We start from the raw sequence: 23,122 nt of genomic DNA on the forward strand, positions 1-23,122 counted from the left end.
AAAAAAAAAATATTAAAAGTCTCAGTTCCAAGATACATTTACACTACCTTAAAAACCAATAGCTCCCTTGCGACCAAAATGTTTCACACTTTTATAAAAGCAAAATAAAACTCGACTGCAAGAGTTTGCTTTCCTTTTAAAGAATAGGCAGTCACATTCCTTCAACTGAAGAAACGGATGCATATTAAGTACATATTAAGAGATACGTTCGTTTTTAAAAAATATATATATATAAAATGTGAGCTAAATAATCAAGTGAAATTGAATCTATGAACGTAAATTCTCATTACGTTCAGAAAGAAATATATATAAGTCTCTAATAAATTTTGATACAAGAATGTGATTTTCCCGTAAAGTAAGTTGTGATCTTTTTTGGTTCAAGTTATCTAATAAAACTTGCAAATTGGTGGTAAATATTATTTCAGATCTCGAAACACGTTCTATTTCAAAATAATTACAATTGACTTTCTTTTCAATTTATTCGAGTTCAGTATTTTAAAAAACAGAAGAGTAAATGCTTTAATTTTGTTGGAAGACAAACTTTTTTATTATTACGAATTTAAATCTATAACTAGAATAAAAGCACTTAAAAGAATTACTAGTTAAAAGAATCACTATTTAAAAGTCACCTAATTCAAGAACATTTGTTCGAATTCATTATTTTAAGAAACAGAAGAGTAAATGCTTTAATTTTGTTGGAAGACAAACTTTTTTATTATTACGAATTTAAATCTATAACTAGAATAAAAGCACTTAAAAGAATTACTAGTTAAAAGAATCACTATTTAAAAGTCACCTAATTCAAGAACATTTGTTCGAATTCATTATTTTAAGAAACAGAAGAGTAAATGCTTTAATTTTGTTGGAAGACAAACTTTTTTATTATTACGAATTTAAATCTATAACTAGAATAAAAGCACTTAAAAGAATTACTAGTTAAAAGAATCACTATTTAAAAGTCACCTAATTCAAGAACATTTGTTCGAATTCATTATTTTAAGAAACAGGAGAGTAAATGCTTTAATTTTGTTGGAAGACAAACTTTTTTATTATTACGAATTTAAATCTATAACTAGAATAAAAGCACTTAAAAGAATTACTAGTTAAAAGAATCACTATTTAAAAGTCACCTAATTCAAGAACATTTGTTCGAAGTCATTATTTTAAAAAACAGAAGAGTAAGTGCTTCAATTTCGTAGAAGGACAAACTTTGTTATTACTGCGAATTTAGACCTATATCTGGAATAAAAGCAATAAAAAATTATTACTTTTTAAACACCACCTAATTCAAGAACAAAACAAGAACAAACACCAAATTCAAAAACATGTCCTTTCTTCAAATAAATAGAATTACTTTTTTTTATTCGAATTCAGAATTTTTTTTAAAAAAGGAAGAGTAAAGGCTTTAATTTTGTTGGAAGATAAATTTCTTTTATTATTACGAATTTAAATCTATACCTTGAATATAATAGCACTAAAAAAACTACTATTTAAAAGTCGCATAATTCAAGAACATGTCCTCTCTTCGAATATAACTCTCTTTTCTATTAATTCGAATTCAGTATTTTAAAAAACAGAAGAGTAAGTGCTTCAGTTTCGTTAGCTGACAAACTTAGTTATTTCTACGAATTTAAATCTATACCTTGAATAATAGCACTAAAAAGTATTACTATTTAAAAATCGCCTAATTCAAGAACAAACACCAAATTTAAGAACAAGCACCAAATTCAAGAACATGTCCTGTCTTCGAATAAACACAATGAACTTTCTTTTCTATTTATTCGGATTCAGTATTTTAAAAAACAGCAGATTAAGTGCTTCAATTTTGCTGGAGGACAAACTTTGTTATTATTACGAATTGATTTGTTATTATTGAAATTGAATAATAGTAGTAAAATTAATTACGATTTCAAAATCATCTAACTCGAAAACAATCAAAAATTATTTATTTTCGAAATCCAAAAACTATTTCTAATTTAAAAAATGTATATAAAAAAAATAAGCAGTCTTGAATTTCAACAATGAAAAGTAATTACTATCATGTTGTCTTTTCTTCTGAGCAGTTAGTAAAGTTGACCAATCCGTAGAAACTGATCTGGCAATGAAAGATTGGCAAATCACAAGTTGATGACGCTTTCCTTCTGTTCTTTACCCATTTTTATAACTCTTTTATTTTTTATCCGCAGGTATTCATTCATATCGATTTCGTGTCCTACTTTTGCGTCTTTTATGTGCATCATTTGGCAAAAATTATTTTCATAGGTTGACATATTTTCATTAATGAAGAGCTAAAGCGTATAAGTAAAATTTTTTTCGGGGGGGGGGATTCATTGAGGAAATTTTTTATTCCAGTATTATTTAGTTACACAACATTTTGCTACGTGTTTTGATTCCAAATATCTTAGTGGAAGAAGTATTCAAGTGACAATCTCTAAGTGTTTTTGGAGTCGAAGAAGATCTAAGTGCATTAGGTGATAAACAGTCAACGAGTCACCATTAAAAAAAACCTGTTTTTAGCAACAAATTAAAACATCATGAAGACGAAACATGGTTTTTCAAAGCTCTTTCGCCTAGGAAAATAAAAAAAAGCTACAGTTTAAGTGCCTTACACTTGAAGCAAAACTATAATTTTATACTGTATATGCCATCTTGCTCTAAAGAACAACCTGGGCTTTAGAACGAACAAATAAATACAACATTTTGAAAGTTATTAAAAGAATTTTAAAACTCGCTAATTTGGCGACATTTGTCCACTTCCATAAAAGTTATACAAATCAATGCATTATTCGCATTTTTAGCAAATTTTTATGAGTCCAGATAATGCAGCATTGGAGTACGTTTTGAAATATTAAAAAAAATAGACCACAAAGTTTTCATTTGACGTTTTGCGCTATTTTCAGAATAAGCTTAGAGGGCGCTTGGTAACCTAAGAGTCATGAGTAACTGTTGCTAACTCAGAGAGAGAGAAAAAAAAGGCAAGACATAATTTTCATTCCCATCAGCAACTTAAAAGCTCATTTGCTCGAAATTCACGACAATGTCACTCAGATTGGGTTTTGAGATCTTATACCTCAAATCTTCAATTGCGTTTGTAATTGTAACATTTAAATTTTTGAGATATAGTAGAAAACACAATAAAATTCATACTGAGGGAATCGAACGCTCGATCTTGCAAACATATTAAGGTCGATGCTAGAGCTAACAAACCTAAGGTAGAGCTTTTAAATTAGAATTCTTCAAGGGCTTCAATTCTTTCATAATATTAGAACTATATCGTTCTGAAAAAGCGTGAAAATGTCATTGATTTAAAAACTCGGTGAGTTAAATAATACATCAATTAATCGACAACGAATGTTATTCAAAGCTTTTATTTTATGCGTTTTAAATCATCAGTTACTGTGTAATTTTTTTTTTAAATTTATAAAAAGCAAATAAGTTTGAACTTTTAAGATTTTTAAAATTTAGCGAAATAAAAGGAAATCATTAAAGAAAAATTACGATTACCATGATAATGTCATTATTTTAACACTAAATATTAATAAAGATAATCATAATTTTTTTTAACATTTTCATTCTAACTTATAACTCTCACTATTACATTATGATTGGATTTAAATTTAGGATAAACTCATAATAAAATCTAACTAAGACATAACGTAAAAATTAAGTGAAAGCAGATGCTTCCAACATCATAAAAAGGAAATTTAAATAAATATAGATTTAATCAATTTCATTTTTACACAAACGATGCAAATGATTTTGCAACAAACAATGCAGACGACGACACACACTCTCGTTTAGCATATGCAACCTAACAGAAAATTACAAATTTAGATTCCAAGTATTTAGGTTTTTTTTCAGCAAATAACAAAATAAGTTTCCTGATTACGTTGATTATATATTCGCGATTTAAGCTTTATTTTCTTATCTGCCATTTTATTATCTAACGGGAAAAATTTAAATAATTTAAAGATAATTCAATCAGATAATAGAATATTTTAAGCATAATTTAAAACTTCTAAAAGGCTTTCCTTTGTATAGAAATAACTATAAATATGTTAAAAAATTTTAGAAATTTTTTTTTAATAATCATTTCTAAAATCAAATTATCCTCAAAACTTGAATTCTTAGCACTGAATAATTTTTCAAACAAAATAAATTAAAATAATAAAAAAAAAGGATACAGCTAAAGGGGGAGGAAATTCAACAGTTTTTTACAGGTTACGAAAAGAAAAAAAAACTTGTAAAACATTTTTATTTCTCATCGTCTTATATAGAAAAAAAGGCATAACTAGTTTTCAAAAAAAAAATTACCTACAAGTAATTGAAACTTAAAAAGAAGTTAGATTATGCAAAAAATGAAAGGAGATGCTTAAATCGCTGGATCGTTGTCTGGTAGAAATTAAGCACGCCTTCTCTATTTTTATTCTTTTGCAAATTTCATTCGGAACAAAAAATAATTTTTTTTTTAAAGAGTGAAAACTCGTTTAAAAGGGAAGAGAAAAAATTATAATTTAAAGAAGACAACGCATAGTTCACTTTACGAACAATGAAATTTACTTTTTCTTTTCATTCTGTTGTAAAATATTCATTTAAAATTAATCTTTTTTCACGGGGAAAAGACACATTAAAAAATTAAATTCCTCGGATGATATAATGGAGCAGATCATATCGAATACACAAAATATAAATATTTCATTGTTGCTAAAACATTTTTGCAATTAATTATGAACATCAACAAAAAATTATTGACTTAAAAATATCCTTTAGAAAATTCTTTCCCTTAAATAATAAAAAAGCTTGAGAATTTGTAAAAAAGTTGCAAAAAAGAAGGCTATTTATTTTATCTAATTCTTTAAAATAATAACTCTTTACAAGTTTTTATTACAAATGTAAGAAATGTTATTTTTTTAAAAGAGTTCATAATTTATAGTTCGTGCCTTAAGAAATAAAAGCTTGTAACAAAGGAATATAAATTAGACTGAAATTTTTCATGCAACTCCAGTTATTTGTGAAGCTTTAATAAAAATTAATAGTTGCATTTAAAGAAAAAGTACTTATTGTAATATAAAAAGAGTTTGAAACTATTTTAACTAACAAGTTACAAAAAAAAAACAGTTAAAATATGTTCACCCAAAACATCTTTTAATATAAAATAATCAGAAATTTTTCTGCAAATTTAGATTTGGTATCCTCAGAAATAGAGAAAAGTGGCTAAATTCAGATTTTTCTGAACTTTCAGAACTAAAATTCAAAAAAAAAAAATCAGATATCAAAATTCAGATCTTTGATAAATTTAGATTTAGCATGCTTTCAAAAAAGAGACGGGTGACCAAAATTTAAAAAATATGACACTAGTACGATTTAGAAAAAGAATCAAAAAATTGTTCTCATAAGTTTTAAATTGAAAGATATTTCCGAAACTAATAAATTTAAAAAATTAAATGCTTATTATAAGACCCAATAACAATAACTCTACATTTAAAATTAAATAATTAATCAAAAATTGATTTGAAATAATTTATTTTATTGTTTAATTAAATAAGGACAAAAGAATTTCAAAAAAAACAAACAATATAAATTAAATTACGTTCATACGCTTAAATTTCCGGCATAAACCAAAACCTTAAGAAAGAAACTATTTTTTTAAGAAAACTTATTTAAAAAATTCTTTTTTTAACTTCAAAATATAACTTTCACTTTTAACGTATGTATCTCACGTTAAAATAGATAATTACGTTAGATCTGGATGTTATATCGCATGTTAATGATGAACCATGTTGAATAAACTTATCCTTACAAGAGTTTTATATGGTGCTCTGAGTTAACTAATTCCGATGCTGACATAGAAACCTCTCTCTGCAACCCGATCACGATTTACTTCCTCTTAAAATCATTAAACAAAAATAACTCAGTTAAGGTACTTGAAATCCCTTTGTCCTTTAAGTTGAATTCAAAATTATAAGAATAAGACTAAATATGAGCAATTTAACTGCACCAAAAGTGGATGTGATTATAATGCACTAAACTCATTATATTAAAACTCACTAAAATTAGATTAAATTAAAACTCACTAAATTACTTCCTCGATGTAACAAATCAAAGAAGTTATATAAAATATGCCCGACACAAAAAGTGTCCGAGTAGTTAGCGTGCCTGACTGCAAAGCCAATGGCTGCGGGTTAGAATCCCGCTCTGGGCATGGATGTTTCTCTCTCTGTGTGTTGTCTTCTGTGTGAATGTATGAATGTGGCCCACCCTATGAACGGGTATTTGTGGCCGTGTGGCGTGGGTAATATTGCTTTCCTCCGTGACTTTGGTTCACAGGTGCCCACTGGGTAACGATAAATGAGCAACACTTCCGGCATCTTCTAAGGCGAAGAACGAAAGTTCAGTGCCTGCCGTTATTAAAAATAAAAAAATAAAGGAACCAAAAAAAAAAAAAAAAAAAGGTAGAAATGTCCATAACATAAACACACCTTTGCCAAAAAAACTTACACTCTGACGAAGATAATTGAATTTCTAAAAGTGTTTATATTTCTTCCTTATTTTTTTTATTTAAATGGCTGATTTATTCTATAAGCCCTGCATGACTTTTTCTTATTGTACTTTAGTAGTGTAAAAAATTATCGCTTCAGAGAAGTAAACAAAAATTAAAAATAAGTAAGCAAATACTCTAAAAAAAATACTTGGCTGGTTGATACAATCGATATCCTCAGTGGTAGACACAGCATGGATTAGAATCCCCTTGCCGTCAAGCTAACCGTGGGAGGTTTTCGAAATTTTCTTATCCATGCAATGTAAACGCAGTTAACTCCATTAACAAAGTCCTCTTTGAAAGCTAGTTTATCCCAAAAACTTAATCCAAAAAGTTCCCTTGTATTCTGGGTGAGATTCAAAATTACAAAGCTACGGAGTTGAACATTGATAGTCGTAAATTCAACGTCAGTTTTAAAATAAAATAAATACCCTACAATGCTCTTACCTATGACAAAATTCTACCTCTTCCCCTGGAAGTATAGTTTCACAAAAATTTACAAAAGTGAAAACCATTTTACTAACAAATTTTGCATCAACGAAACTAAAAGTTGCATCGCAAAAAAGAAATTCATAAAAACACCACTAATTCAATAATTCTAACTATTACATTTTTTTATGAACAGTTTATTTTTAAAATACAACAAGGTATGCAGATAGCATTCGTTTTCAGATGATGCAAGTTATTAATTTCCTCATCACGTAAATTCTTGTTTTCTAGACACACTTTAATAATGACATTTATAGGAGGAAAAAATACATTACTCGAAGAAAATCTAGACCTTGTGTTAATCTCTTTACGCATCTTCTTAATTAATTAATTAATTAATATAATAATACAGTACATATCATTAAGCTTTACAAGACGAAGCGAATAAAACCTGGAGAAAAACTTACACTGTCTTGCATATCCCCTAGATTTAATCATTAATCAGATGTTTTCAGAGAACGAAACTAATTAGGACACATCCTCATGCAGAAATAAATAATTCACCAGGGATAATAAATGGCATTAAAAATAACGTATCTCTAAGAAGTTATTTTCTTTTTTTATTTGAACTTTTCTCTTACATTTAGTATAAACAAGTAAAAAAAAGACACAAAAAACTGCATTTTGATCTAATAATTAAAGTTTTCTTTGATCATTTAAAAAAAAACTAATATTCTCTAATGAGTTTCAACAAATTAAATACAAAATCTATAATTGGTTGAAATTTAATGTGGGAAAGAGAAATGCATATGTAAAATTAGCAGTTGCTTATTGATAATAAACCGTAAAAAGTGTTGAAATGAATTGTCAAGTTTAATAGAATGAATTTATAGGGAAGTTTGCTAAACTCAAAAAAAAAGCAAATATTCAAATTCTTAACTTAGGATATAAAATTTAAATTTGAAATTCAAGATGCCGGCAAAACGAATCCAAGATACTTTACTAAATCATTTTCCACATCAGATTTCAGTAAAACATGTTTATAAATTGTTAAATGCTTCATAGTTTTTGATTTTTCTTGACTCTAGGTAAAAAAATTTAACATTTCACTTCTTTTTTTCAAGTGTTCAACCCGGAATTTTCTTCATTTCATCTAACAATTTTCTTAAGTAAATATATAAATTGGCAAATATTGCAATACCTAAAAAACTGCTTGATTCTTTTGTTTTAATTAAATCAAACAAATAAATAAGGGAAATAACTGTAAGTCAAGACTTATGTTCTTTTCTATTTTAAAGAATATCCCAATTAAATTACAGGTTAATTTTATAATGACACATCTATAAATGTTCAGTGTATTTATTAAGCTCAACAGTGAATGCAGATTATAAAAATAACTAATTTTAATTACAAAACAGTTTCAGAAAAAAATTTATAAAACGAGCGACTACATCACAAAATTGTCCATAAAAGTTAGAATAAAAACGAATTCTACCTCATACAACTTATATAATCCAAAAGCTTTATTTTAAAGTTTCTTTAACTCATAAGTTAGACCAGGACATAGAATTTCAGTTCTATAGCCAAACTAAAATTATTGATCGACGCGACTCATGAAAAATATGTAAAATTTTGAAATATTAAAATATGTAATATGGAGATTTCTTTGGTAACCAAAACAAAAACAGAATAAAGAACTTAATCGGAACATATTTATAATAGTAATAAGAATTCTTCGGTAACTAAAACGATAACAGAATAAAGAACTTAATCGGAACATATTTATTGCAATAATAAGAATTCTTTGGTAACCAAAACGATAACAGAATAAAGATCCTAATCGAAACATATTTATTGCAATAATAATAAGGTTGTCATATGGTTTCAGTGTTTCAAAAATAATCGTTTAATGAGTAAAAAATCGGGTTTTTTTTTTTTTTTTTTTTTTTTTTTTTTTTTTTTTTTTTGTTCTAAAGAGAAGAAAAATGCCATCGCTTGATTTCAAAACACTTCAAGATGTCACTGGATTGAGGCATGATGATCGATATAGTTAAACTATATTCGCCTGTTAGATAAGCATACGTAGTTCAAAAATCAACAATTTAGAAGATTCCACGCCAGTCTTAAATATTCGATCGCCAATGGCAAGCTGACGAGTGGAAAGTTCACGCCCTGAGAAGTTAAGCATAAAATAATTTTTGATTTGTGTGATCAGCCGCAAGTATACTTTCTTTAAGCAAAGTTTAGTTAAATTATATCAATCAAAATTTACATTAAAGTAATAATTGGAGTTTTAGAGAATTTAAAAAACAGAAACTTTAGAAAATATACCAACGTCATAAAGCTGTTTACAAAACACATTTTAAAAATTAAAGTTTTATGCAAACAATTGAAAAAAATTTATTAAACACAGAATTCCGAACTTTATCAGAATATTACTAAGTCACTTTTTATTCTAAACTCATGAATTACTCAACGAAATATGTGTACTCAAAAAAAATAAACTTTTAGAAATGATTATCTTTTTTTTATACAAATGTTGTTTGGAAACTTTCAAATTTTTTTAAAATTCCATAAAATATAACATATAGCACGTTCCACGTAGCCAACTGAAGCAGGAACAGAGGTCATTTTTAGATAGGTTCTCTGATGTAAAAGTTTCTCGAATTTTTGATGCCATTGTTAGAATTGTAAGATTTTTGAATTTTTTGATTTTGTAAACAATACTAAACTAACTAAAAAAAAAAATTTTTTTTTTTTTTTGCAAAGTCTGAAATAAAAATTAACGTTAAAATTTGGACTATCATAAACAAGGTAAATTTATAGAAGATGTAGAGCAAATACTTTTGTTAGTAGGTTAAACCGTTGTCCTCGTATTTGAAGCGTATATTTTGTGCTTAATCTCTAAATCAAGCCGTATTACCTTACTAATGATTAAAAAAAAACTTATGCAGTTTCCTTAAAACTGATTGATCAATTCGAAATTGTACGTAATTTTTTTTAAGAAAATTTTCTCTGACTAATTTTTGTCGGCAATTTTTTATACATTTTATTTCAAAAAATACAATACATGCTACCGCTAAAGCTCTAAAGACGTTGATATACACATAACAAAACTAATTTCCAAGTTATTTTGCAGATGAACTGATTTGTTGTTGTTGTCGTAAGCCATTAAGGCACTGGGTATGCGATTGTTCTTGTTTTCCAGTGGCGCCATCTATGGCCAAGGATTCGACTTCTGCCATTCCCATACGGCACACCCGTATTAAGTGATTTAATTCGTTTAAGTGTAGTATCAAGCATTTCCCGCATTTTACCTATGTAATATGTGCACATTAACTGCTTCCGTATCGTTTAAGTTCAAAAGTTAGTTTTTAACACAACCCTTGTAATAATATTTTATTTCAGTTTCGTCCATTGCAACATTGTTATTTAAATTGCATTGTAAGCCATTAAGGCACTGGGCATGCGATTGTTCTTGTTTTCCAGTGGTGCCATCTATTATCAAGAATTCGACTTTTGCCATTCCCATACGTCACACCCCTATTAAGTGATTTAATTCGTTTAAGTGTAGTATCAAGCATTTCCCGCATTTTACCTATGTAATATGTGCACATTAACTGCTTCCGTATCGTTTAGTTCAAAAGTCAGTTTCTAACACAACCCTTGTAATAATATTTAATTTCGGTTTCGTTCCTTGCAACATTGCTATTTAATTTATTGATGTTCAATTCTATCAACTAATTTGATTGTATTAACGGGATTCCTCAGATATCGAAAAATAAATAATAACATTATGTTGATTCAAGAGTACAGAAACGGTGCCTCTGTTCCATCAAAGATCTTAGTGTCACTTTAACAAGCACCTAGTAAGTAAGAGAAACCTGGGTAATTTGGGAAATTAAACAACTTTTGGAACTTTAAAGGATCACCCTGATTTATCTGCACAATACCAGGATAGTTGGCAGAATAACTTATTTCTACACTTTAGCGGTAACACATATAACCCTTAAGTTTAACAAATAAAAAGCAAAAGTTTGCCAAAGTTGGCTTAAATTTAAGTATCACTAATTTAAAAACAATTCAAAAACTCAATTTTTTTTAATAAAAACAATTTTTAACGAAATTTATTTTTTATTTACGAACTAGTATTTCGAATATTGTTGTACTGTTTCAAATAAAAGAATAAAATCATCCAAGTTCACAAGAAAAGTAAATAACTATTTATTTAAGACCAAAATTTAAAACAATTAAAAAATGTCATATGAAATCACTGAATGCAAATGATTGAAAGAGCTTTTTACACTACTTTTGACAACTTCATTTATCTTTATAGCTCAGAAAGAGATTAATAATCTATTTTTAATCAATCCATTAGTATTTAATTGATTGACTATTGATTCTATCAACTAATTTGATTGTTTGATTGTAGTAACGTGATTCTTCAGATATCAAAAACTAAAGTAAGAAAAATATTCCAAAATGACCACCCTTTTTATTATTTAAAGAACCTTGTTAAAATGAAGACAAAAATGTACGCAGATTAAGTATAGCTAAATAACATTTAATCTCTTTAATCTCAAATTTAACAGTTTTCTACTGAATAAGACAGATTAAATTATTGATGTTGAAAAAGAGGGAAGTTATAAGTGATTTATTAGAAATACTAAGTTTCATTAAGCAATCACGCTGGTTTTAAGGTTTATCGTCCCGCTTTCTTCACATAAACAAAAATTTTCTTAATGCGTATATATTTTCGACTTCAGTTTTAACTAGAGTTTAAAAAATATATATCAAGCGTGGTCATTACGTAACATCCTGTATACTCAGTAAATTTTATAACGATATAGTTAAACCTTAATACACATAAAATAATGCTAGAAATTCAGAAAAGAAACTAACTGCTTTCAGTAACAATAACGTAACTTAAATATGATTGGTCGAGTTTCAGTGCTTATGACAATTTCATCTTCTTTTGTAAAGAGGATAAATATCATTAATACTATACGTATTAACACTGTAACATATACTCGGTAGAATTAACAATGATATAGTTAAACTCCTAACATAAATAATGCTATAGATTTTGAATAGAAACTAGCAGCTTGCAATAATGATAACGAAACTTTAAAGTCTACAGCGTTCGCAGACAACAATGGATGAATAGCTAAGAAGTGCAATTTTATAAAATTTTAAGTCAATACATCGAAGACCACAACAATAGGAGTATAAACACTTTTAATTAAATTTCCTGAAATATTGCCGAAAATTAATTTAAAGCCAACTTCCTCGCCAGCACAAAAGAGAATAATGAGGGATAAATTTGCATTTTATTAAAACTCACACAGTTGAGTAGCTAATTAATAAAAGTTTAATGAATGATGCAGAATGAAAACGCATAAAACCAATTTAACAGTTTCAACTCGAAACAGTCTAATTAAAAACCCCAGAGTACCCGCCGTTCATCTAGTTTATAGATTACTAAATTTCCGATAAAACGAATGAAACTAAATAATTTTATCGCTTATTAAAAATATCAAAGGAAATATTTAGATAAATGAGTTCAGTTAAAATTGATGATATTAAAAAGGAGGCGTTAGAGAGTAAAAAAAAACAATGTATTTCGGCGAGAACAAAGAGATTTTAAATACTTAGAGTATCGTGAACAAAGAATAAAAAAGTCATTTTTTTTCTTTTGAAAAGCTAATTTTATTAGATAAAACTTAAGAGTACATTCCTATTGATTTTTATCTCCCTCATCAAGATTTACGGTTATTCGATTATACACATAATCGAATTTGAATTCTGAATAAAATCTGTAAGTGGGGAATTGGTACTTATTACACTTATAAACTTTTTTAGAAAACCATTGCATGTTGATTATTAAAAGGAAATATATTAGTGAACTCTTCAAAATACCGATTTTTTTTCTTCTTTTTTACATAATGGAGCAGTGAACATATTTTAGAACGTTATTTAGACAACTAAATTAAAATTCGCATAAAGAAAAAAGGAAAAAATATAGATTTAATAAGCATTAGCAAACTTCCCAAGCATTTTCTGGAACTTCCGTATTTTTTAGGAACAGCTATTAAAATACTAAATATTAGCAGCAAGCATTTTATAGGTATTACTTTTTGTCAGAAATATGTGTTTTTAGTAAATGAGTAATGAATTTATTTAAAATGTCAAACTAAAATTGACCATGCTTGAATCATTTTTGGCTTAATCCTTTCTTTTTCACTAAAATTTAAAAAAAAAAGATTATTATTTGAATTTATGTATTAGACATGCTTCATGTATTGGACAAAATTAGTGTCCCTAATTTGGGGTAACTTCAACGAAACGGAGAAATGAAACTGAAATGTTTTTAAAACGGGCAATAATTTAAAAGAAAACATTTCTATTTGAATTCCAGTGAGGAGACACGTGGAGGTTAACGCGACTCCTAAAATAAAAACATAATATTCAAATAGAGAGATGATCTAAAATGAGTAATTAAGTTGATTAAGAATAGAAACAATTAACAGAATGCCAGCCATAATTAAATAATAATAAATTTAATAAAAGGATAACAATTAAGGTTACAAGTTAAGTTCTAGATTAAACATCGTGGCGGACAGGTTGTCCCAGTAATATACACAGGCGTCGTCACAGACCGAACTGAGAAGAAAAACAGGTGCAGTTAGGTCTGCAATCATGATTGTCCTTATCGCCAACTGGCGACGTAAGTTTGCCACATTTCGGCATTTAGCATGAAATTGGCTTAAAAGCAGCAGCCGCTGCATACTCCCTCCGCAGTGTAACGGTTAAAAATGGACATACCGTTGAGGTTTACGAATTGTTCTACCGGTACGAGTTGTGTTGGCTGGATCAATCGGTTTCACTGTCTCTGAGTTTTTTGCAGGAACGGTTGATTCAATCGACTCGACTGGAGAAGGATAAGTATGTTGATTAGTCTCTTTGGGCAGGAAAGCTGGTTTAAGCCTGTCTATGGAAATGGTATACTTTTTCCCCTTAAGTTCGATGTCGAAAAGTTTGTCACTTCTTTGCAGAACTCTATACGGACCATCGTACGGAGCTTGGAGTGGCTTTCTAACAGCGTCGTGTCTGACAAATACATGTGAGCAGTCCTTCAAATGTGGGTGAACAAAAATTGTTCTGTGTCCATGACGAGACATCGGGGCTGGTCTCACATTTTCGAAGTGGGATTGCAAGTCCAGGATAAGTTGATTTTGGGAAGCACTGGTCGGTGACGGAACGAAGAGTTCGCCAGGTAGTCTGAGAGGTCTTCCATAGACCAATTCGGCAGTTGTGGCTCCTAGATCCTCTTTAAAGACTGCACGGAAACCTAGTAGCAATGTAGGTAGAGCTGAAGACCACTGCTCGGTATTATAGGCCTTCAGGGCTGCCTTTAGTGGACGATGAAACTCCTCGATCAAGCCATTTCCCTGAGGATGATACGGAGAAGTCCTGATGCGTTTGATGCCTAGGAGTTGTGACAGGGCCACGAAAAGTGAGCTTTCGAACTGCCTGCCTTGGTCAGTAGTAACACGGACAGGACAGCCAAACCTGGAAATCCAATGAGTAAAAAAGGTCTTTGCAACTGTGTGTGCAGTTATGTCAGGAATAGGGACAGCCTCTGGCCACCGAGTAAATCTGTCGATCATAGTTAAACAATAGTAATTCCCGTTGGATGGTGGAAGAGGACCCACAAGATCCAGGTGTACATGCTCGAATCTTTGTGACTGGTCTAAAAAATCACTTACTGCAGATTTTGTGTGGCGAGTTACTTTTGATCTTTGGCATGGGACACATTGTCTAGCCCATTCTGCACAATCTTTACGTATGGACGGCCAAACAAATCTAGATCGCATCAATTTTGAGGAAGCGCGAATCCCAGGATGGGATAAATTATGTAAAGTAGTAAAAACTTTTTTACGAAATATTTCAGGAATGTATGGCCGGGCTGTGCCAGTTGATAAATCACAATAAATTGATTTACTACAATCAGGCAAGGTTATTGCTTTAAATTTTAAGACGTCGGAATTTGTCAATAAATCATTTAGTTCCTCGTCGGTTGTTTGTGCCTGTGCAATTTCGTTATAGTCGATTGTGTTGGGCATAGATATTGCTTCGATTCTCGATAGTGCGTCTGCCAAAACATTATCTGATCCTTTTATATGATGAATATCGGTCGTAAACTGAGATATGTAATCTAATTGTCTCGCTTGTCGCGGAGAGCAATTATCAGAGCGCTTTCGGAATGCAAAAGTTAGAGGCTTATGATCTGTGAAAAGAGAAAATTCTCGCGCTTCAAGCATATGTCTGAAATGTTTGATTGCCGCATAAGCTGCCAATAATTCTCTATCGTATGCGCTATAAATCTTTTCAGCTGGGGAAAGTTTTCGAGAGAAAAAAGCAAGTGGTTGTGCATCATTGTTAACTATTTGCGCTAAAGCCCCTCCTATTGCGAAATCCGACGCATCCACGTGTAAAATTAATTTGGCATTCGGTTTAGGGTGCGACAACAGCACAGCGTTTGCAATTAATTCCTTACACTGTTTAAAATCATTATTAGCTTGATCTGTCCATTCAAGTTTCGTTTTGTCTTTCTTTTTGGCTCCTTTTAAATACGCCGTCAAATGTATTTGATTTTGTGCTATATTCGGTAAAAATCTACGGAAAAAATTTAAAATTCCTAGAAATCTTTGAAGTTCATTAACGGTTTGAGGTTGGGGATAATTTAAAATTGGTTTGATTTTGTCGGGTAATGGTTTTGTACCATCTTGAGAAATAAGGTGTCCTAAAAATGAAATTTCAGGTACACCGAAAACACATTTGGAAGTTTGTATAGTTAATCCATACTTGTTCAAACGATCAAAAACCAAACGTACGTGTTTTCTATGCTTTTCTTCAGTTTCACTAAAAATTAAAATATCGTCGAGATAAACGTAGCAAAAGGAAAAATCACCAAGAATTTCATTCATAAATCTTTGGAACGTTTGAGCTGCTCCACAAAGACCGAAGTTCAGATAGGGAAACTCAAAAAGGCCAAATGGTGTACATACCGCGGTTTTCTGTACATGTTCCGGGTGCACTGGTATATGAAAATATGCTCTCACAATATCGAGTTTTGAGAAAATTTTCGCACCATAGAGAGAGTTTGAAAAGTCCTGTATGTGCGGGATTGGGTAACGATCCGGAGTTGTACACGCATTTAATCTGCGATAATCTCCTACAACACGAATACTACCGGAACTTTTCGGAACCACGTGGAGCGGAGAAGACCACGGTGACTTGGATGGTCGACAAATTCCCTGCTCCATCATGAATTGGAATTCTTTTTTAACGGATTCGTATAATCTAGGGTTTAATCGCCTAGGCTTACAATGAACGGGCGGTCCGGTGGTTTCTATATAATGCACAGTACTATGGTTAGAATCTTTTAGTTTTAATGACAATTTAGTTAAATCTGGGAATTCTTTTAACATTTTATGATACTCCGATTCTCCGGAGATGAGTTTAATTGAACTAATAGGTTTAGGTTGGGCAAACATACCCTGTATTTCTAACTTAGTTACACTGTCAACAAGTTTTCGACGTTTTAAATCAACTAAGAGGCCAAAATTCTCTAAAAAATCAGCACCTATAATGGGTGTTGGAATAGTTGCAATTAAAAAATGCCATTTAAAATTTCGTCGAATACCCAGATCAACATTGATTAATTTTGAGCCAAAAGTTTTAATTTTCGTGTTATTTGCAGCGTATAATTCCAAAGGCTCAGGTCTTAATTTTTTAGATACCTTAGGCGCGGGGATACAAGATACATCGGATCCAGAATCAACTAAAAATTTTAAATGAGAACGTTTGTCGTAAACATAAAGGCGACATGAGTTTTTGGCTATCGGGATTGCAGTCGCAGACACTTGTTTTTCGATAGCCGAATCTAGTTTTCCGGGTTTTTAGTTTGATTATAAGCACAAGGCTCTCTGCAATGTTTTGCACGAGCGCCAAATCTGTTATGGTAAAAGCAAAATTTTGGGTCGCCTCGCGATCTTGAAGGAGTTTGATGTCGGTAGGGAGATTTGTTATATCGTGATCGAGACTGATCTCTATTACGCTCGCGAGATAATCTCTTAACTTCTGTACTCAACGAAGCTATCTCGTTTCGCAAAACGCTTATTTCAGACGGAGGATTGCGCTGTGAGCTTTCCGTAGTGTGTTGCCCAATAGCAAATACGCCAGTTTCTGTCGGAGTCGTACGGACTTCTGAAATTTTGTCGGCCATTTTGGCTAAATTGTCCAAAGATTCAGAGCTAATTGATAAGATTGTTTGAATTTCTTGAGGCAGTCTCTGAAACCATAAAGTTTTCAAAAAATCATCGTTGACGCTTTTACCCCCTAATTCGCGCATTTTTCTCAATAAATGGGACGGCTTAACGTCTCCAAGATGCAATTCAGAAATTAATTGGCGAATTTGTTCGTTTTCCGAAGCAGAGAATTCGGCTATTAACCGGTCTTTCAAAGTGTTGTATCTATCCGCAGCCGGTGGCGCAAATAAAATATCGGACACTGAGGATAAAGTTTCAGGATCTATTGATGAAACGAGGTAATTATATTTCGTTAAATCATTAGTGATTTTAGCTAGCTCAAAATTACTCTCTACCTGAATAAACCATAGTTTAATTTTCGATTTCCATAACGGGGGAATTTTTACCGAAAGATGGGAGACCTGAGATGCATTTGAAGAACGTGCAGCATTATCTGCATCATTAACCTGCTCCACCACATTCGGCATTATTTTAAAGTGTTAGGGCAGCAAATAAAATTAAACAACTTGTATGATGCAGTGATAAGCGCAAAGATCAAATTAAACTCGAAAATAATGCAAATACATTTACTAAAAATGGTAAAAAGGTTTAAATAATTATTGCAAATGAAAGTGATTTTCAAACATTTCGAAAGATAATGCAGTAAGATAGCAGACTCCGTACACGCCGTAGATCAATACTAACAGTAAGTTTAAATCAAAGATACTAGCAGTAAGTTAAATTAATACATTAATTTAAACATATTAAAGCAACAGTAATTTCGAATTGACCAATCACAAAAAGACAGCAGAAATTCGATAACATACCCTTAAAATATCCATGTGTCCATCCATCCATATCTCCTTGCGATCACAAGTTTGTAAATAAAAAATTTCAAAAAATAACGCTAAATTTTAAATTTAGTTCTAAAGGAGCAAAAGTTATTAAAAATTAAAGCTGGTCTTCGCATAAATTTAGAAAGATTGCATAGATTCAAAGCCGGGTCACCAGTGAGGAGACACGTGGAGGTTAACGCGACTCCTAAAATAAAAACATAATATTCAAATAGAGAGATGATCTAAAATGAGTAATTAAGTTGATTAAGAATAGAAACAATTAACAGAATGCCAGCCATAATTAAATAATAATAAATTTAATAAAAGGATAACAATTAAGGTTACAAGTTAAGTTCTAGATTAAACATCGTGGCGGACAGGTTGTCCCAGTAATATACACAGGCGTCGTCACAGACCGAACTGAGAAGAAAAACAGGTGCAGTTAGGTCTGCAATCATGATTGTCCTTATCGCCAACTGGCGACGTAAGTTTGCCACATTTCGGCATTTAGCATGAAATTGGCTTAAAAGCAGCAGCCGCTGCACCAGCATTAGACATACCTCATGTATTGGACAACACTAATGTCCCTAATTCGGGGTAACTTCCACAAAACGGATGAAGTGCAACTGAAATGTTTTTAAAACAGGCAATAATTTAAAAAGAAAAGATTATTAATTGAATTCATGTATTGGGCAAAATTATTGTCCCTAATTTGGGGCAACTTCAACGAAACAGATGAAGTAAAACTGAAATGTTTTTAAAACGGGCAATAATTCCGTGATAAATGAGTAATTTTAAATAAATTATTTAGTCAAATGATTTCACTTCCAAAAAAAGTTAAAATTTTAATTAAATTCCATAATCCATCATACAATCATAAACATAAATTTCAACAATAAATATTACTCTCATCCACAGGTCACAGACTACATTTTCAGTTATCTTGGGTGCAATTTTGCCACAGAAGGCATCAACCAAAATGGCCCCGAAAATATGAGTTTCATAATACACTCCATACAACGCAAAACCTTAATTTTTTAATCAACAAACACCGCAATTTAATATCATACAATCATGCTTCTACAATTTAATATCATCGATTTGACTATAAAATTGGCATGGCATGTAAATTCACTGATTATTTGAAAACTCAATTAAAATAGGAGGAAGTAAAAATTTATACTTTGTCATGTCCTGTTTTAGTTATCATTCTCACAAAGTTTCAAAATTAGTTAGAATTATTAAAATTTTCCTCTCTTTAAACTTTTAATGAGAATGTGATGTACTACAATGCATTCTCGGTAAATATTTAGCGAATTCTACCTGAATTCAATTTCCATATTAACAATACGGAGGTCCTTTACAGGAGTGGCTCAAAAGCCAGAGCAGTTAAGCCCCTGTTTGACTTACACTAGTACGCTTTTAAACAATTTGCATAAAAGCATTCCCTTGTGCGAGTCACTTAAAAGTAAAGCGGTTTGAGTCAAATAACTTACAATGGAAACAAATACGTTGAAAAATATTCGAAAACTTAGGTAAAATGTGGTATTATCCGAATATGCGATCTACCTATGTATAGTTTACTCTGCTGTAGTATGGTATTGTAGAATATACAGGGCACTAACCCCGAGAAAACATCAGTGTAGAGTATGCCAGGCAATGGCAATTAACCTTAAAAAAACATCAGTGTAAGATATACCGGGCGAATGTATACTAGGCAGTGATACTTAACCTTAAAAAAAAACATCAAACTAAGGTGTACCGGGCAGTAAAAGTTAACTTTCAAAAACATCAGTGTATAGTACATTGGGTAAATGTATATAGGACAAATGTATACTGGGCAGTGGTACTTAATCTTAAAATTAAAACTTAAAAAAAAAAAATTAAAAAAACTAATGTCTATTAGACAACTAGAACACATAGTATTATAATACCAAAGTTGTTGTAATCGACTTCTGTATATTTTGATAATTAATGTAACGAGTGACAGTTTTTAAAAGTAAATGGCAAGTTTAAAAGTGCATTTTTTTTAAACTTAATCTTCAATAAAAACGAATAAAATGTGCGCTACAATTTTTCATTACAATAAATCTGCTGATGGAATTAAATATAGTACGAAGAAATTGCTCTTTTTTTTATTTGGTTGTGGTGTGCTTAAAAATAAATAATACTTCCTACCCACATGATAGTAAAGAAAATAAGACACCATCTGTAAATTCAGATTTTTACTTTTTATGCTTTTGTACAAGCAGCGAAATATACAACTGCAACATTATAAAGCGAATAACATGCTTTAAAATTGAATCTTGTCAAATTTGATCATGTGTTAAATTAGAATTTTGACAAAAAATCATCATAAGGTAGAATTGTAGAACACATTAATAATTTTAAAAAAATTTGAAGTTCTTTATAGATTAAATTCCTTAAGGAATATTTTTTAAACTGATTTGCACTTAATCCCTAACACAAATATTAAACTGCTCAATGGAAGTTTTGTTTCAGCAATATTGATACTAAGCCATTCCCAAATGCACTGTAGCAAATTTGTTTATAAAAGTGTAAATATTTCGTAATAAATGGTAAAAATAGTTCGTAATAACTGATAGTATTAAATTTAGTAGTTAGTAAGTCAAATACAATTTGCAACATGTCGATATGTACACAACTAAGTCAATAAGTACAGCTAGTAGTAAATGAAAAATATTGCTTGATATTCCTAAAAACCTAGCAATCTTTGAACTATTGGTTATTGGTTTATTCAGAGTCAAAAATTACGTAGGAAACAATACTATATTTATCAAGATTGGAATGAACGATGTAATTATCGGTACAAATCAAACATTGCACTTTTGTACTTAAAAACATTAAAACTTTGAATCTTGAGATATCGGAATAGTTCTTATTCGATTCAGTGCAAAAATATACGATGGAAACACCTTGTTTGCTTAGATTCAATCTCCATTTCCCTTAGATTCATTTTAAAAGAGACGGATGATTACCTACAATTTTTTACCATTTATTAAGAAGAGGGTACTGAACAGTATGCCACTGAGCTATACAAAACTATCTTAACCATGCTATAAATAGAGGTAACTTACGTCTAACAGTGCATGGAGATGAGTGTCATCCAGAACTGACATCAGAAATTCTCTTTCATGTTCAGGACAGTCTGTGAGGCAGTGGATGTCATCAAGGCTATCCAATACCATGGACACTGCTCCTTTGTGAAAACAAGAAACATTCCTCACTCACTAATTATTTTTATGCACATGCAAACAACAAAATCATAAAGTAACACAAAAAACACAACTATGAATCAAGTAGACAGAGTTAGTATAAACATTTTGATTAAAATGGTTTAATAATAAAAGAATATCACAAATAATAAAACTACTTTCTGAAAAACCTTAAATCCAAAACCTAAAGCTTTTCAAAAACCTCTACAAATAGAAAACAAGACATGACTCACTTAATCAAATTTTAAATTGTTACAGATGTTATATAATTTTAAATAAAATATATTAATATCATAGCTATATAATTAAAAATAACTTTTTCAGTGTTTTTCGTAATTTAAAAACTAAAACAAGTCTACATATATTTATTATTCTGAAATTTAAAAATTAAGGAAGGACTTAATAATAAAAAACTGGAAATCAACAATGATCTTGTCTCCCTATCAGCAGTTAAAAGACGTAAACTTTTTCCAAATGAACAAAAGATTTACTCAATGAAAAAAATAAGAAATCTTGTTGAACTAAATCACAAAGTACTAAATATTGCCCACATAATTTAAATATTAATAGAAAAAAAACAAGACAATTTTTTAAAAAAAATCAAAAGTAATTCCAGTTCTTTATAGTAAGCAAATATATTGCAGTTAAAATGCAAACTTTTTAAAAGAATAAAAGAAATAATTCATAAAAAAAATATTATTTTTTTTATATTCCCAAACACTTTTATAAATTTTAATGTCTATAAAATGTTTCTCAAAAATACATAAAAAATAACCATGACAAATATCTTAAATTGGGTATTTAAAAATATAGTGATTTTGCTCCCTAGTTTGGGTAATCATTCAAATATTTCAAGCAGAACTAGGTACCAATGAAGAATTTCGAAATCCTCAAAAAATAAGCTACTAGTTTTTTTTAAATTTTCAACTAAAATACATTTTTTAATAATAAAAATTTGCTTGTTCAGTAAAACTAAATCGAACAAATACTTAAGTTCGAGTTGTTACTTTCATCAACCAGCTAGTAACACAATTTAGCTTATAAACAGCATGTTTTTTCTTTACATGCTTAAATATACAGCTAATAATAATATGGTGACTAATAATAATTATACATGGCCCTTTAATTTATTAATAATTACTTTATCATTAAAAAAAATTTAAATCTTCTTTCCAATCAAAACTAAAAAATTAAATACTGTAGAGATATATGATAGAGATATATGTAGAGATATATGATGAGATATATGATGAGAGTATGTGTTTACTACATTTACTGCACTTTTACTAGGTGATTAAGAGTAAAATAAGTTATCTGATATTTGGCAATTGAATTTAAAGCAATTTTGGCACAAGATCATCTTGTTCTTAATGTCATATTTGAGAAGCAAACATCAAAGAATACTTTCGTGATAAAATCCAAATGCATTATATTCAATGCTTTTAACATCGAAGTCTGCATTTAAAAATGTGTTGTTACAAATCGATGTTTATAGCTTATTAATAAACAGAAAAAATATTAGTTTTATTAACTACTTTCAAATTTTCTTTGCCTTGAAAATTTTTGTATGGAAACTTGTATAACAAGTTTATTTTCAGAGTAAATTGAAAACAAGCAACTTAACGGTAGGTTCAAAACTCTAATAACATTAAATTTATTTTATTTTCTAATTTAATAATTTTTTTAATTATTATTTATCAATTTTTTTTCAATGATTGCAATTTCATATTTATTTCCTAATGAGTTTCAATAAGCAAGTATAACAAACAG

General features: G+C 29.9%; 1 protein-coding gene across 1 annotated transcript in view; it reads right to left on the minus strand.

Moving 5' to 3' along the window:
• The window catches only part of LOC107447019 (peripheral plasma membrane protein CASK), a 622,119-nt gene that overhangs the window by 494,004 nt on the left and 104,993 nt on the right, over positions 1–23,122 (minus strand). The window contains 1 exon segment of the mRNA XM_071178929.2: positions 21,215–21,336. Within this exon segment, the coding sequence (XP_071035030.2) occupies positions 21,215–21,336 (122 nt within the window).

The sequence above is a fragment of the Parasteatoda tepidariorum genome, chromosome 3, assembly GCF_982258835.1.
Source record: "Parasteatoda tepidariorum strain Cologne lab strain chromosome 3, Ptep-v5.0, whole genome shotgun sequence".
Lineage (NCBI taxonomy): Eukaryota > Metazoa > Arthropoda > Arachnida > Araneae > Theridiidae > Parasteatoda > Parasteatoda tepidariorum.